The 18,605-nt window shown below is 36.5% G+C and overlaps 1 protein-coding gene and 1 non-coding gene across 5 annotated transcripts; one reads left to right on the top strand and one right to left on the bottom strand.

Annotated features, from left to right (window-relative positions):
- Positions 1 to 869: 869 nt before the first annotated feature.
- On the bottom strand, positions 870 to 17,071 carry LOC149782277 (large ribosomal subunit protein mL51-like). 4 transcript variants are annotated; one of them, XM_089933651.1, is made up of 4 exons: positions 16,982 to 17,071; positions 11,683 to 12,010; positions 8,453 to 8,557; positions 870 to 1,183 (listed from the first exon to the last, which is right to left on the bottom strand). In XM_089933651.1, the coding sequence occupies exons 2-4, from the start codon at positions 11,948 to 11,950 to the stop codon at positions 963 to 965; spliced, it is 594 nt and encodes a 197-aa protein (XP_089789777.1). In that variant the 5' UTR covers positions 11,951 to 12,010; positions 16,982 to 17,071; the 3' UTR covers positions 870 to 962. The 4 variants fall into 4 exon arrangements, with proteins under 4 accessions (XP_089789777.1, XP_089789776.1, XP_089789778.1 ...); XM_089933650.1 differs by having other exon boundaries at positions 16,916 to 17,042; XM_089933652.1 differs by lacking the exon at positions 16,982 to 17,071 and adding an exon at positions 16,726 to 16,875.
- A 22-nt stretch (positions 17,072 to 17,093) lies between these two features.
- Trnaa-agc (transfer RNA alanine (anticodon AGC)) lies at positions 17,094 to 17,166 on the top strand. Its single transcript has one exon. It is a non-coding gene; the product is annotated as a tRNA-Ala (tRNA).
- Positions 17,167 to 18,605: the final 1,439 nt, after the last annotated feature.

Raw genomic sequence — 18,605 nt, 5'->3', positions numbered from 1 at the left:
CTTGGGGACTCCCTCAGGAGAAGTAGAGATAACAAGATCTGCATAATGACCATCCATCAAGGAGAAATAATGCGAAAATGTTCAAAATGGCCACTATGGCAACCATATTAGATATCAGATTGGTACCATTTTCATTTAAGACAAAAATGACTTTCTGGTCAGGAGTAGCAATAACATTTTCAAGATGGCTCCTGTGATGGCCATATTGGCCTGCACCATTTTTATTTAAGACAGACTTGACATAAGAAGTATTTCAATGAAAACCCCATGTTGACATGACCATCCATTCAGGAGGAGTTAGCATTAAGAATTTCAAGATATCTACTAGGATGGCTATACTGGATGTCCAAACAGCATTGATTTCATAAAAGTACCAAATAGACCATGGGATAAATGTAAGTTTCATGGCAATGCTCCAAGTGGTTTAAAAGGAGTAGCTTGTTGTTGTTGTTGTTGTGGAGTTTAATGCCATTTTTCAGCACACGATAGGCTATACATGGCAGCCAGTATTAATGGTGGAGGAAGAACCCGGGAAAACCCCAGGAAGAACCACCGATCCACGAGAAGCTACTGGCAAACTTTCTCACATACCCACACTGGCTGAATCCTAGATTCGAACCCACGCAGACAGAGGTGAGATGGCAGTGATCCGTAACGAAGAGTACATTAGACCACTCAGCCACTCGAGGCCCCCAAAGGAGTAGCAATAAATAACTTGTGCTAAGAGACAGATTGACAACATACAAAAAAAATCCCAATCCCATAAGCTCTTCCTGTCTAAGACCAGTTGAGCTAAAGACTGCTGTTAGATTATTAGGTTAGAATCAGAACTGCTACCACCTGGCAGTATACACATGACAGTAAACTACTTCAATTCTTCAAAATTTATTCTTATTCTTTACAAAAAATTTACTGCAAGAAGTACATATTCTATTCATATGGCATGGTGAGATGAGCTTAAACTACCGGACCCTCTTTCCTCTCTTAATATTGTACTTTTTGTACAGGTATTTGATTCTCTTCCAGTTAGTATGGTAATAGGTTGGATAAATTTCTTTCATCAAGTGTCCCACTGTCTTCATCTTCCTGATCAGCCTCTGGAATTCATTGCCTCGCCAGCCTAGCAACCACTTTGGGCCTTTAATTAGGTCCTTAGGAACCACACTGCCATCCCCTAAAATATCTGGAGGAAAGTAGAATGTTATATGTTATAAAGCTATACATTCATGCTGGAAATAATATTTCCAAGAACTGATCCCAGAATCTAAAACAAAAATTGTCTTGAAAAGAACCATATCAATTTATCAAAGACTATATTGTCAGCATTTCCGCTAGGGTTGCACTACTACCCGTACCTTGTACTGGCAAGAACAGAAAAAGTCAGTACATGACCAAATTTAAGCAATTTAAATCCTAATGAACCAATCTCATCAATGCATGGTTTATCACTTACATAGAGTGGAGAAAATATAACGTAAATAATACTTTAGAGTAATAAAATGAATGAATTTATGACCTTTACAGGAACTGTGATCATAATTCATAATGGACAGCATCGCAAGTCAACAACAATGTAGTTTGTTCCACACAGTATCATGAATTTTATTCTATCTGTCACTCAGCAAACCATCCGATCATTAAATGTAGCTAAATTTACCTAATTCATTTCACACGAAATACTGAAAATAACGTAGTTACTTTTAGCAGCATTTAATGATGCCAACCTAAAAATTTACTGAGTTATAGATACGATAAAATTTTCTATGCTGTTTGGAACAAACTATACTGTAATCCCATTCCAATATCAACAATGTCACTCACCAACTTAATCCACACACAATTAACAACTTTGGTTTAGAGTTCACATATAAAGCTTATGGTTAAGGTGTTTCTAGGCTTAGTGTGAGTGAAAGCCTTCAACTTCAGCATGGCTAGATCACGCCACAACTTACATTTATAAATAGAAACCAGAAAAATCAAAACCAAGCCAGTCCCCCAGCAAATAATAAACCTGATTACCGTATTTTCGCGTATATTAGACGCACCCAATTATAAGATGCACCCATATATAAGTCGCGGGTTTTGATGATTTGTGTAAAAAATATTTTAAATAAGACACCCACGAATATAAGACGCACTCGGCCTCGCCATCTGCCGATCTGAGCAAACCCTATATTGACTGCAGATGACATAGCATTGATTTTTTAATAACTTATAAGTTACTTATGGTACTTATCTGTATCTAATATTATTTTGTAAAGTAATATTACATTATTGTTCCAATAAAGTTTAATAAAATCTTTTGAATGATTCTGTGTGTTGTTTTGTTCAAATATGTACCCGTAAACATCCGTTTTCAAACCACATGCATCAAAGTGGCTACCGGTACTTTCCTTTGTCATAAACGCAAATATCTCCAATGTTTTGATCACTCACCTGATGTAAACAAGGCTTCATTGACCGTTTTTGGCCTGAGTTCAAAGAATTGTTTGAGGCAGGGCCGCAACGGTTATCGTTTGATCTTATCTTCCTCTAGGCCGCTAGGCCTAGGCTTCAGCAGCTGGGGCTAGTATATACTGGTATATAGGGTATACGTGGGATCAATCTCTTGTTATAAATAAATGAGTGATCAATCTCTTGAGCATTTATAAAATTTATAAAATGTTCACGATGACGAAGCGAAAATCATATACGGCCGATTTTAAATTAGACGTCTTCAAGTTTGCCAAGGAGCATGGCAACAGAGCTGTTGGAAGAGAATTTAGTTGCAGTGAGAAAAATGTATGTGATTGGAAGTTGGAGGAGGAGGAGCTTAAGAAGATGAATCCAAGGAAACGAGTTCGTAGAGGTAGAAAGGTAAGATGGCCGAACTTGGAAGAAAATCTTGTCAACTGGGTATGTTTGCAATGTGATAGTAACCGTGCAGTTTCAACGATATCACTCAAACTCAAGGGTCGAATTATTGCTACAGAAATGATGATCAAGGACTTTCGTGGCAGTGTGAACTGGGTGTACAAGTTCATGAAACGGAACAACCTTGCAGTCCAGGCACGTACAACTGAACTTAACTGTTGTGTTGGCCTGCACAGCTGCAGGAGGAAAACTGAAACCCATGGTTATCTTTAAAAGGATAAACATGCCCAAAGAAACTTTGCCAGCTGGAGTTGTTGTTGTCTGCAATAAAAAAGGCTGGATGAATACAGATGTGATGCAGACCTGAACGGAAAAGTGCTTCAGAACAAGAAGAGGCGGATTTTTCAAGAAGCAATCTCTTCTGATTTTCGACGCGATGGCTGCCCATAAGGAGACAACTGTGCAGAAACACATCAACAATGCTGGAGCCCACATAGCCATTATACCAGGTGGATGTTGCCGTCAATCATCCATTTATGACTTTTGTTTGTGAGGAATGGAATTGTTGGATGACTAGCGGTAAGCACACCTTCACGCCAGCTGGTTGACAACGTCGTGCAACGTACGTAGAGGTGTGTAATTGGGTTCTCCAAGCATGGGAGAAAGTGAAAACAACAACAATCATCAATGGCTTCGGAAAGTGTGGGATAATTCCAGAACCGGCCGCTGATGTCAGTTCTTCGGACAATGACTTGGCTGCATCCGATACCACTGACGCCAATGAGGATCGATTAGCAGCGGCTATGGAGGTATTCGGTGATGAGAGTGAATTCGATGAAAGTTTCGATGGATTTGAAGCAGAAACTGATGACGATGAAGATGAATGGATTGATTTTAAATCAAGACAAACAGTATTTTTAGTAAATGTTTATTATAAAATTTGTTGACTGAGTTTGTGTAAAAGAATAATTAGATAAGACGCCCACGAATATAAGACACACTTAGGGTGCAGGATAAGTAAAATTTTATATAAGATGCGTCTTATATATGCAAAAATACGGTATTAATTTTTAACAGGAGTAAATAAAAGCACTAATGGTGTTTTAAAAAACTCCACAACAAAGAAATATATAGATATTCAAGATTCTTCAACACAAACGAAATTAAGTAGAAAGTGACTGCTTGGAAAAATATCTTTTAAACAGAAAGACGAGTGCTTTAATTTTTATTGTTTCCTCTTGAATCAAGTATCAAACCCTTGCAACATATCAAAGTGATAAGCTAACTCTTCATCTGGTACTGTATTGTTACCGACAATCACTGATCAAAGTTGGCAGAGATATGGGGCTACAACTGTATGAAAAGAATAAGTAAGGCTCTTACAAACTTTGATGTTGAGACAGTTAACTTTCAAGACTTAAAACACGTTTTACAGTTTGTCGGTACAGGAATATCAACTGCCTCATCTTTTTCTGGTACATAGGAAAATTTTATCCATAAATATGGCATATACTGGTGTAACAGAACCTCTTATTGTATGGGAAAAATACCAATGCAGAACATTTTCTATTGTCACAAGTTAAAGATGCCAATGGGTACTCAAGTACCTGCCTGTTGAAAATAACCCAGGTAATAGAAGGGACAACTGGGAACTGCAAAAAAAGTTATCCAAGATCAAAATACAGAATAACAATTACTGTTCGAGGCTCATGTCATGTGTGCATTTATTCATCATTACAGGGACTCATATCATTGCTTGCAATTTATTTGTCATACATGTACTGTATGATAATACAAAGGAGGATACTGCTCTCCTTTCTCGTGTGACCTATTTATGAATCAATGCTGATAATTCATGCTAGATTTTATGTAGTGTAATAAATTTGGTACTGATTCTTAGCTCAGGCATTCAACTTTGTATGCCTCTCCAATGTCTAGCTTACTATCATAAGAAATGCCAGACTATTTTTCGAACACTAGTGCTCGACTTTACCATGATCGCACCCACTTAATATGCATGTGCGACTCACTGAATAGAATACTGCCCTCTCACTGGCCAAAGGAAAATGATGTACTAAACCTATTTACAACTTATTTTTTTATTATATAGAACATAAATGACTGTTAAATTGGAAACAACGATATCAGCCCCTGTGTTCATTGTTAGACCTCCATCTCATATCCTTTTTTCTATTTATAGTATGGGGGCCCCGAGTGGCCGAGTGGTCTAAAGCGCTCACCGTTACGGATCACTGCCATCTCACCTCTGTCTGCATGAGTTCGAGTCTCGGATTTGGCCAATGTGGTTATGTGAGAAAGCTTGCCAGTAGCTTTTCATGGGTCGGTGGTTCTTTCTGGGGCTTTCCCGGGTTCTTCCTCCACCATTTATACTGGCCGCCATGTATAGCCTATCTTGTGCTGAAAAAATGGCGTTAAACCATACAACAACAACTATTTATAGTATGCACATGATACAATTCCAACAAAACAGTTGGGTTTCTTGAATGTGAAACCATGTGTCACAGATTCATTCTTTTGTGATAACACATATGTAGCAGACCAGTCTAAACTGAAAATAAATGGCACCAAATACCATAATAAATGGGATTTATTGATGTGACTGATGGATATTATAATGACTGAAAAATGTTAGAGAGACTTTGTTAAATTTAAAAACATGTTTCATTCAGAAAAAGAAAATTATAGCACTTCAAAAATTCTGAAATAAGAAATTGACAGTTATGTAATACAACAGTGACCATTTGTGACTAGTTGCAGAAGTTTCTATAGACATGTAGACTACTTAAAGTGAGTATTATGCATAAATAATTAATCAATTTCATTTTTGTCTATACTCTTGTACTAACTACTAATCCAAATGGATTTAACCGATTTGTGACAAAAAATTTAACTGCAGATCCAGGTAAATAGCAAATATAAATGTATGTTTTTCATAGTTTTTGTAATTATGGCATGTAATATATAGATTGTTCTTTTTATGCTCAGATTACAATTATGCTTATACCTCTCTTGGTGGTTAGCATGTGTGAACCTACAACAAAGCAGTTCAGGTTCACATTTAATACAATTTCCCTTTGATTGGGTACCCAATCATTAGGATTAATGGGTATCTGGTAGAAATTTCATAAAATATTGGCATCGCTACCAGAAGTACTAAACAGCACTTAATGTGAACTTGGGAATTAACTGTGGTGCAAATGGTCCATAAAGAATTTTTTTAAAAATAATAACATAATTTGTTATACTCTTAGTAAAACTGCATGCATTTAAAACAGTGAATCTTTAATTTCCTACTTCAATGGCTTTTGTTGCAATTTTAAAATCATATAAAAATTATAACAGATTTTGTACAACTGTATCACAGATGGTGCTAACACACATAATACTTTGACTTCATCTTGTAAATTATTTTACATAGTAAGGATTCTCTTTATTCATAATGAAGTAAATTATTTTAATGAGAATTATATAGGAAGGATTCTCTTTATTCATATTGAAGATTTTCTTTTCTAAATTATACTGATGTTCTTTTATGAATCACAGAACATTACTTATGCTGCACATTAGTCAATTAATTTTAATATTTTTCAATTTTCTTTTCAAATTTACACATATACGTAACAATTTTCAGTACATGTATTGAAAAATGTAGACAAACAAAACAAACTTGTAATAATGTGATTTTGTACATGTTATTTTCTACAGATAATACATGCTGGAAAAGTAGTTATACTGAATAATGTACAAGTGCCTATAATCACAGAACTCACAAGTAAACACAGTGGTAGAACTTCTGCATCCTTAGACACAAATGAAACATTCAACATCATAACCATGATAACAAGTATTTTTCTATTTATTATATCCATCTTAAAATTTGCACTTCAGTTTCACAATCAAAATTGTTTTTTCAAAGTTATGTGCTCTATATGTGTAGGAACTAAAAATGAATACATCTGATTTTGTAAAGAATTAAACCTCAAAGTGTGTACATTGTAGAATCATACCAGAAAGTTTTAACACTGAAGGAGACAATGTACATAAATAAGCCCTTCCCAGACTTAATTATTTCCCAACATTCTTAAATATTACAGCTATTATACACTTAATAATTCATTAGTGAATTATTTCTATTAATTCACTGGGAAAAATTATTATATTATACTATACTCATTTATAAGTTGAGTCCTACTGCAAACGACAAAGCCTCTGATCCAACATATCATAATGTGCCTGCAGATTAGCGTCTATGTCATTTGTTCTACTGATTACTCCTAACAAACTGCATAGAACCAGATCTGCTAGCAGATATGGGTCTGTGCAGTTTGCAGTTGAACTCAGCTTATAAGCAAGTACATATGGTAAAAAATGGAGAGTAATTTTCCAGTAAATTAACCTTACATATAATAAAGAATCTTTGTGAGTTAATGATCATCCATCCATACTGACTCTTGACATATGTAACAAGCCAGAACAACATCTAGGTACCACTCAGCTGACTGGATGCAGGTGAAGGAAACTAACCAATCATAACAAATCTATCTGACTGGATGCAGCTGAAGGAAACTAACTAATCAGACCATCTGATTGGATGCAGCTGAAGGAAGCTAACCAATCAGACCATCTGAATGGATGCAGCTGAAGGAAACTAACCAAACAGACCATCTGACTGGATGCAGCTGAAGAAAACTAACCAATTACACCATCTGATTTTATGCATCTGAAGGAAACTTAACCAATCGGACCATCTGTTATATCTACCTAGGAAAATAAGTAGGAATAATTATAACTACCAAATACAACAACACATCTTGCACATTAACTTCTCTCATTTCAAACTTGCACAAAAAATTTTTTATTCAAGGAATATCGACTTCATGCAAGTCACCATACTGAATATCTAGCAGGTCAAGTAGTGAGCTCCCTATCGGTGGTCAGTTGATTTTACTTGTTATCGCCAGTAATACTTTCATATACAATACAGCACTGGATCAAAACTACAGTTTTTGCAAGTTACATATGCCAAGGGTCAAAGTGGAGTGAAGTGGATCAAAGAACCATGAATAGCAAAGATGATAATATAGCAGGGTTGCAACTTGTAGGAAATTTTCACCTTATCCCAGTGACCTCTAATAACATGCACTAGCTATAAAGAACAAGAGTCCCATGAAGGGAATGATGCTTTACTGGCTGAATAGAATTTGACCTTTAAATAATAGCCTGATTATCAAGTAAGTAAAACTCCAATGGTTAAATTATTCCACAGTTTTTCCATATGCCTCATACATGTTCATCTCACTTTCAGGTGACTACTTTTCTTCATGAAAAAATCTGAATCCATTCTAAATTTCAGGGAAAAGACATCAGTAATATATTTCCTAAAATGAACAGTACAAGTTGCCTCCCCTTGCCTCCAAATTCACAAACAATTTTAAGATATGCTTGACTCGTATTTTGGGACTAAGAAATAATGTTACCAACAGCTGCTTTAATGCTAGTCCATGCATGGAATTTTAATCCCAAAGTCCATCACTTCAATTACTCATAGCTCCTATTTCAGAACTATGAAATTACATACCAATGTAGTCATTCTGGCCAAAAAGAGCCCTGTCTTTGCTCCAAGAATCCTTGGGTTTGTATGGTTTTAAACTTTTTATTGGTTCATCAAGGCGTGGGAGAGGTCCTGAAAGAAAAGGCAATAGTTGTAAGATTCATTTGTCAAGATGGCATCTATCGAATAAGAATGACAACTAGGACTGCAAATGAAAAAAGCCAAAGAAGACAAACCTAAACAATGTAGAAATATTTTAAAAATACCTCTGATGGCAAGCAAATTTAAACAGATCATATACCACAGACTTTTATACCAACCACGCAGAAAAATGCTGGGTGGCCTTCAAACATCTGGTATACTGCATCTGAATCCCTTGGCATCACAGCGCGAAAGCACCAAGACTGGTCTGACAAGAACTGTGAAGAAATACAGTCTCTGCTAGAGGAGAAGCATCATCTCCATCATGCATACAACATCGACCCCAAGTCCACTGCAAAGAAAGATGCCTTCAGCTGTGCAGAAGAAAGTGTGTGAGATGCAGGACACATGGCTGAGATGAAAGTTGATGATATTCAGTCCTTTGCTGACAGACACGACATGAAGAATTTCTATAGTGCTCTTTTTGATGTTTATGGCCCAGTAACATCAGGCACAGCCCCACTCTTGAGCTCTGATGGCAGCACTCTCATAACCAAGAAGAAAAAGATATTGGATCACTGGGCAGAACACTACAACAGTATCCTCAACAGACCCTCTTCCATCAACGATGAAGCGATCAACCATCTACCCCAGGTGGAGATCAACAATAGGTTGGCTGACCCTCCAACAGTGCTAGAAACTCATAAGGCCATTGAGCTCCTGTCTAGTGGGAAAGCTCCAGGAGCAGACTCAATTCCAGCTGAGATCTACAAGTCTGGTGGGCCTAAGCTAGTGGAAAGACTAACAAAAATGTTCTGTGGGATGTGGAGGCAGAAACTCATACCCTAGAAGCATCCATCATCCATCTGTACAAACGCAAAGGCAATCGCCAATCCTGCGATAGCCATAGAGGAATCTCTCTATTCTGCATCACAGGCAAGGTCCTTGCCAGGCAAAAAGTGTCTTGAACAAAATGTCCAGCTACACACCACCTTCGTGATCCTGACTAAGGTATTTGACACTGTCAGCCGGGAAGGCCTTTGGAAGATCACAGCCAAATTTGGATGTCCAGAAGTCTTCATTGAAATGGTGAGGCATTTTCATGATGGCATGCTTGCCAGAGTCCAGGACCAGGGTAACTATTCCGAACCCTTTGCAGTTACGAATGGTGTGAAACAAGGATGTGCCTCAGCCCCCACTCTCTTCAGCCTCATATTCTCCACAATGTTGATAGATGATTTCAAGGACAGGGATGTGGGAGTCGGTTTCCAATACCATCTGGATGGGAAGTTGTTCAACCTGAGGAGGCTTCAAACCAAAACCAAAGTCCATGTTGAGAATATTCGTGAACTCCTGTTTGCAGATGACTGTGCCCTCAACTCCAGCATGGAGGCATGCATGCAACAAAGCATGGACCTTTTTTTCACAGCATGCACCAACTTCGGACTCACCATCTCTACCAGCAAAACCAAGGTTCTGCATCAGCCAGCTCCTGGAAAAGATTACCTGGAACCATCCATCACTGTCAATGGCCAAAAGCTAAAAAATGTAAACAGGTTCACATACCTCAGCAGCACCCTCTCACAAGCAGTCCACATAGACTATGAAGTCAACACCAGCAGAAGCATCACGCTTGCCACCAAGCTCAAAGTCTACACAGCAGTTGTTCTCCCCACCCTGCTCTATGCTTGCGAGACCTGGACTGTGTATAGCTGCCGTGATAAAAAAACTGAACCACTTCCATATGAGCTCCCTGAGAAAACTACTGAAAATCAGATGGCAGGACAAGGTACAGAACACAGAGGTGCTCATTCAGGCCGGCATGACAAGCATCCACACCATGCTGTGCAAGGCACAACTCCGATGCGCTGGCCATGTTGTCCACGTACCAGTAGAACGCCTACCTAAAAAGTTCTTCTATGGAGAGCTACAGCAAGGCAAGAGATCTCACAGTGGTCAAAAAAAGAGGTACAAGGACAACCTCAAAGCCTCGCTGAAGAACTTAGGCACTGATCCTGACAGCTGGTAGAGTGTCACTGCTAATCGATCTGCTTGGCGCAGTCAAGTCAATGCCAGTGCAGCAGCCTTTGAACAGAAGATACTGGTGGACGCAGCTGAGAAACATGATCTGTGCAAAACCAGGAACAGCAGTTCTGCAACTTCCAGTCAGCAACCTGTACATCCATTTCCCCACTGCAACAGACTCTTCGGGCAAGGATTGGACTGATCAGCCATTTCTGGACCCACCCCCAGTGAATCGATGACAGTGAATGGTTCTCATCAACACCGATGGATGAACATCATCACTTCTCAGTTATTACAAACTCTTCTATATATATATATATATATATATATATATATATATATATATATATATATATATATATATCCAATGATTTACATGCATGCAAACCTACCAAATAAGTGTATCATATAACTGTCAAGTAAATTATTGTACAAAAGATTACATACTCCTGTATTCTAAATAGTATACGATCATCATATTCTTAATTACATCTGATACAACTACCTCCCTCCACCCTATTCAAGATCATCCTAAATATAAATTGCTGAGTTGCAAAAATCTTAAAATTTCTCGTTTCACTGCAAGATCAAAATAGCAAATGATTGATCTTCTAATCTCTAATCTCTTTACTTCCCTTGACCACTCCTTGGATATCATATAAGACAATCTACTTACCACTAATGAAATTTAAAATAAGAATACTACGGGATATTTTGGGACTTCAAATATTTCTGTCTGTGACTTCCAAAAATCATACCATAGAAATACTTGACTGCCTGATTCAGGAAATTAATGGAACTCCTGATTGTAATAATTGAACAATGTAGATAACAAATAACTTAAAAATTTGAAATTAAAAACTCTTTGTTTTCAACAAATTAAAGACTGTACCTATCAATTATGCAATCAAGCAACAAATATTCTTATGAAATATCATAGAACTGTTTTTCATTTTTTTAAAAATAATTCACATACAACATTTTAGTGCAATATTAATGATACAAAATCATAGTTAATTTGCTGATCTAATGCAAAAATGACCAATTAATTCTTCTCCAAAGAAATTAATCACCACACAACTATTACATACCTCCATCAAATAGCTTATTCTCATATCCATATCTTTTTGGCGCCTTTTTCCTGTAGGGTGAGGGTGTAAAAAACTTGTCTTCTGGTGACAGGGAAGAAGAGGCTCTACAGGGCAATGATGCATATGCCACAGCTTTGCAAGTACATAACTGCTCACTATTCTCAATAGTCTTCCACTGAAACAATGGTAGTGACTTTAATCCTGTGTGCAGCTGATGAATAGATGGCTGACGCAAAAAGACTGTAGCTGGTTTGAGCCAAGAAAACATGTTTATCACGCTGGAGTCAGACCAAATCTTGCTTCACTTGAATTCAAGTGCAATGCATACCTGAAAAAAAAAAACAAGATATCATTTAGAACAACAAAATCTTAAGTATGTCTGGTAAACATATGTTTACTGTGAAATAGGATAAAGTGTTTGCAAATGATGTGCACTTAAAAGCATTTTTAAACACATAAAATTTAAAAAATCCAGCATAATGTATTTTTAGCCTGAATGACCTGTGACCTGTTGCAAATATATATAACTTACAGAAGGTGTAGACCGATCTACTGCAATAAATTTTCTCAACTCAAGACTTTATCTCTACTATTTAAATCCATTTCATTTCTTCTGTAGCACAGCATATCTTATACCACACAAATAATGCCTGATGCAATCATAATTAAAGACAAACTATTTAAATTCAATGACAACAGCATGCTGTTGCATAATACAACGAAGTCTCATTCTACAAAGATGAATGATTAAGCATGAAGATATTCTGATCTTTTTCAACTTAAAGAACCATAAGATATAATGGTCAGTATCCTTTAACATTCACAAATATCACCTGAATAATGACTCGATGAATGTCATATTTTTCCTACATCACTCTGTGTTAGCTAAAATATTTATGGGATTTTTGCCTCTAGCTATAACACTGTGAGTCTCATTAGTAACACTATTGGGAGTAGCTTTGATTATAATACCAGAAGTCTCTTTAGCAACAATATTAGGAGTAGCTTTGGTTATAATATTGGAAGTCTCTTTAGCAACAATATTGGAAGTAGCTTTGGTTATAATATTGGAAGTCTCTTTAGCAACAATATTGAGTCTTTCTTTTGCTGTAAATTTGCATGTTCAGCCCATGATAAAATATTGCTGTAAAATGTGTGGCATTAACCCAAGGGTGAAAAGGTTTGATGAACATCCTGCACTTCAAACCAGCTTACAACTGACCTAATATATTATCATAATGATTCATACAGTGTATAAAGAGAAACCATAATGGGCTGAGGAAAGTTAAGCAGATGAAAAACCTCAGATCAAATCTTCTTTGTGACTCTGACCCCATGGTCATAGGGGCAAGTGAGAACATCACTGAATAAATGCCCTAGCTCTATAATGATTCATGCCAAGCATAATGAGAATTTATCAATTTATAAAAGCCTAATTAGATCAAAACTGGATTACGGTTGCCAAGCATATAACACGGCTAAGCAGCCTGTACTACAAAAACTTGACACCATCCAGAGAAAAGCCTTGCTATTATGCACAGGAACACTCCCCTCAACATCATTAGATGAACTACAAACACTAACAGGAGAACTACCCTTAAAATTACGTAGGCAAGAACTGCTCCTCTGATACTCTATTCGATTAGATACCCACCCAGACAACCATCCCACCAAAATAGCTATAAATAAGTGTAAAGATGTCTTCAAACCCAAAATCATACCTATCACACCAAGTGGCAAAGTAATCCTTGAACTAAGAGAAAAGATACCTCTACTAAAAAAAACAGGTAACAAACAATACAGACCAGAACAAATCACCATGGTTACAAAAACCACCAAGGATTAACATTGAAGCTACCAAATTAGGCAATAAAGAAGGACAAGAAAACTTAATAAAACTCGTACTGGTAAATGAAATCAACCAAAAATACCCAGACTATGTTAAAATATATACCGATGGATCAAAAACAAACAACCCACCAAGAACAGCAGCAGCAATAGTCATCCCTGAATTCAATGTACAAACGGGATCCAGATTACCTGACTATTGCTCCATTTACACCAATGAATTCTGGGCTATACTTGAATCACTACAATGGATCAAAGACAACCAAATACCTAAAGCAGTCATTATAAGCGATTCCCTAAGCGTTATCAAATCGATCCAAAATCGCAATACACACTTAAGGGAACAATTCCTTGACAGAGCATGCCAATTAATCGATGATATCACCACAGCACATCAATTAGTCGAGCTCATGTGGATACCGTCGCACATTGGAATCTCTGGCAACGAAACAGCAGACAAAGTTGCAAAAACCAAACTAGGAGATCAAAACTCTATCAAGTTTAACTATAGCTCTACAGAAGCAATAAACTTCGCACAAACATATATAGACCAAACATGGCAAGATTTTTGGAACTCCTCCAAAAAAGGTAAAAAGCACCATGAAACCCAGAAAAACGTAGATAGGAACATACAGCTACCTAAGGGTACCTATTTAGAACAGAAAACCATAAACAGGATAATAACTGGAAAAACTAAACTAGCAAGCAGTTTTGGAAGGTTTATAGGACCCAAACCAGCAACCATTAACTGCTTTAACTGCCACACCACCGAAGATCTACACCACGTATTCAATATATGCCCAAAATATCAACCCGCTCGGAAAATATTTATCAAAAACCAAAAAGAGATTGGATCACCACACACATACCCAGAGTTACTTATGGACTCTAATAAAAATAAACAATCAGCATATAAAAATATAAATCAATTCACAGACTCAGCAGGACTTAGGAACAAAATATAATTACTATCCCCACAAAACCGAAAGACCCAGTAACTAGCTAAACAAATTTAGAAGCCACCACATAAAAAACCATAACATATCATTCAATTTTATAAAAGTATTAATAAATAATTCACTTGCGAAGCACCTATAAAAAACTAAGGAAACTGCAAAATCGGATGTCCTAGATGTCTTTAACGAACCGAGTGATCAGCTAGGATTCCAGTCCTAGATGTCCTTAACGAACCGTGTAATCGGCTAAGACTCCAGTCTCTTGCTAAATAAAGTATAAATAACATTCAATCTCTAAAAACATCAATTAATAAATAACTTAAAGAGGTAATATCTAAAAACTTATAAATAACACCTCGACTAGTAATACCATAATAACCTTGAAAATCTCTCTTCATACGTGATATCTACTAAGAACCTCTATAAACAGCGTAGAACATCCCCCTCCTTTTAGAACATTTTGAAGAAGAAAAAAAAAAATCTCGAAAAAAAACAACAAAAAAAACAGGCAAATGCAACAAGAAACCAGCGATGTAAAGCAAGCAGGACTGTTCCCGAACTCTCCTTTTCACTAATGACAGCCAACCATTCAACTGTAGGGACCTTTATGGACCCACAGATTTAGGCCAAACTATCAGGGTTCCTTGAATCCATAAAAGCCTGGGGAAAGAGGCACCATCCCCTTCCCCAGGAACAACTAGCAGGCTGCGGTGCAGTCAGAAAAAAGTGGCACATGCACAATTGTGCGAACGCTACTATAATTAAACTCAACAAAAATCAAGGAGTTTCATAAACGCTGTGTGAGATGGCACAGATGGCTGCCTGTTTCCAGTCTGAAAGAAATATACACTTATGAAATGCATGTTTCCAGTCTTAAAGAACTGTACACTTATGAAATACCTGCTTCCAGAATCAAAGAACTGTATACTTAAGAAATTACTGATGGAAAATAAAAGACACTAAAGTAGCAAGTTCCACTGCAGGAAAATTAAGTACATGGTTTGGCATGCTTCCTGGTCTATTATCTTTTGACACATCGAGATTCTCTAAGTCATTAATTAGCAATATAATGCTTTTCGGACACAACTTAATACAACAACAAATAGTTCTCAACCACTTTTAATGTCTGTCAAACGAAGAAAATGGTCTAAACTAAATATGGACAAGGTTCTTTAGACAGCAGGCTATCCATTAGCTGGCTAATGCATATAAGCCTATTGGTCATTTAATGCAATGACTTCCTCAACAGGGTTACCAAAGGTCTTTCCATCAATGTGTTGGCTTTCTCAACAGAGGTACAGAGGTGTTTCATCAATGTGTTGGCCTTCTCAACAGAGGTACAGAGGTTTACCATCAATGTGTTGGCTTTCTTAATAGGGGTACAGAGGTTTACCATCAATGTGTTGGCTTTCTTAATAGGGGTACAGGTTTTCCATCAATGTGCCTTTTCAATATGGGTAGAGAGGGTTTGTCCATCAATGGGCTGGTTTTCTTAACAGTGAGTATGTGTGGGATTAGTCAGTCATTTCATTCTCAATCTGAGTATAATTGTGAGCATTCTTTCATTTATTTGGGATCTGTAACCAGCAAAAATTTTTGTCAACTGTTCCATACAAAATTTCAACTGGCTTTTCAACCTTTTTAACTGGCATCTTCTTGTCGCTGAATGATTCTTTAAAGCTTCATAATGATTCATGCTATGTACAATGATAATTTGGCGTAGACACTTGATTTGAACTACAAGTCGAAAGGGGAAAAACTAATGATAATACCTCCCCAACTCCCAATTAATTGGGAGTTGGGCAGCATGGGCACTTACACATAGGGACAAGCGGCCCGCACCCACCTATTTTACCTCAAAAATTTGTTTTGGCCTACGTAAAACGTAATACCTGACCACTACATGTTTGCTCCTATCCACCTACCACAAAAATAATTTTGCGGGTACCCCTGTTGAGCAGAGTGTTATCGTTACTTTCCCTCTTTCGACTGCCAGAATCAAGTGCTTCTGCAATTTAGTAAATAGTAAGCAAATAATTTAAAAAAAAAAAAAACTACAGCCATAATGATCAACTGACGACTCCTCCACTGGAAACAGGCTGTCTCGCTTCTCACAATAACGTGGACTCAACAAAAAAAGATGCACTTTTCTTAATATTTCGTTGTGTCCTGGGGGTGGGGGTTATTATTTTTTATGGACGAAACGTTAAATTCCTGTAATGTATATGTATAGTCCTACCTGTAAGACCTGACGCTGATATTTATGTTATGGGCGTCACGTAACAAAATCAACGTGATACGTTTTACATGTAGGATATATTTAAACTGTCCAAGATAGCAAGACGGCCAAAACACGTGGGTATAATACTTAACAAACGGACCGATACATCTAAAGGAGATATGTGGAACTATTAACTTGCATATCATACCGATGATAATGTATAAATAGATGGTTTAAATGGTAGACGAGAGTGATTGTGAATAAGAAAGGATACCAAACATATCAGCCACTTCGGGTAACCAAATAGCAGAGCTCCAGTAGGTCATTCGGAATATCTAGTGAATCCTTTATGTGATTAACATTTTACCTAACACTTATTCACATCAGGGGAATTAGCTCACATGGTAGAGCGCTCGCTTAGCATGCGAGAGGTACCGGGATCGATACCCGGATTCTCCATACAATTTTTTTTTTTTTTTTTCTTTTTACCGACATCATGAAGAAAATATTGTTACAATCATTTTGATTACCCTATACCTCAATCTTGTCAAAAACACGTTTATAACAATATCTTAATATAGAACAACACTATGGAATGACCTTCCAGTGAATATGCATATCTGAACACTGCCTGTGAAAGTAAACATCGTTGTAATGTTTATAAGGTGTACTCACATCTTTTTGCAGGGAGGTGTGTGTGTGTGTGCAAAGTTTGAATAAAATAATGTTTCCACATTTGAATATATTACTTTTATACCTTCCCAGTTAACTATAACTAAATTTGATTAAAATGTTTTTTCTGATCAAAATCTTACCAAAAGAAAAAAAAATACAATATCTTAGACATACAATAATTACTAAGGTGGGGCAAAAAGTTCATAATCAGTATACTGTGTGTTTAACATAAACATCACCAAATTACATTGTTATAACTGTTATATTGGCTACTAATTTTCATGAATTTTATAGTTGCTAAAATATCCAAAAACTAGCAGATCAATAAAAATTCATTTATTACTATGTCAGAACGGGTCATGGGGGGTAACCTGATCTAATTTTTTCTTTCAGATTACTGCTTCTTTTTTTTCAACCTCAAGCTCGCATTGAGCACCAGTACTCCAAATTATAATTTATACAGGTCACAAACACCAGCAAGAACAGTAATTCTTCCCAGCATGTACATACATAAAAAATGTAATCAGTGTCAATGTTGGGCTCCAACTTGTAATAATGCAACAATCCCATGCTGCCTGACCATGTCAAGTGATATAAATAGACTGAGCAGCTGGTTTTGTAATTTGACATACTCTATATGACAGAATTGTTGCACACTTCAAAATTTTAAGATAAGCAAGCACGTAAGTGGTTTTGTACCAGTTCCATTTGTGCCTTGCAAGGAAGAATATTAACAGGGACGTTTAAAAAAATTCTTTTTGCAGGGAAAACACATAAATTTGTGACAAGTGATTTTGTCCATAATGTATTTTATATAACAGATGGGAGACCTTTGTCAGGTTACCTTAATTATTCATCAGTGAATTTAGCAAATTAAAGGACAAGTTAATTAGGTTTTTTTTCTCTCACTTTCCTCACAGCTTCAAGAGAATTTTAAAGTAAGTGTTGAAGTTAGATCTTGCAAAAAAAATTCTAAATACATGTAGTATATTCCATAAATTGTATTAATGACTGTTGATATGATTTTTATGTCTTTCCTAATTATTACAATGATGATTAAAAACTTTGAAACTTTTTATATTGGTGAAATTGGGAATTCTTTTTTATATATTAAATTCATTTTGATTTATACAAATAAATAATAATAAACTTGTTTAGATACCGCCCATGAATTCATCTAATAAATGAATTATACTTTGTTTGATATAAACATACTGAATTAA

The sequence above is a fragment of the Sinohyriopsis cumingii genome, chromosome 15 (assembly GCF_028554795.1).
Source record: "Sinohyriopsis cumingii isolate HCF-2022 chromosome 15, ASM2855479v2, whole genome shotgun sequence".
Classification (NCBI taxonomy): domain Eukaryota; kingdom Metazoa; phylum Mollusca; class Bivalvia; order Unionida; family Unionidae; genus Sinohyriopsis; species Sinohyriopsis cumingii.
This window is presented reverse-complemented; position numbering and strand designations above follow the sequence as displayed.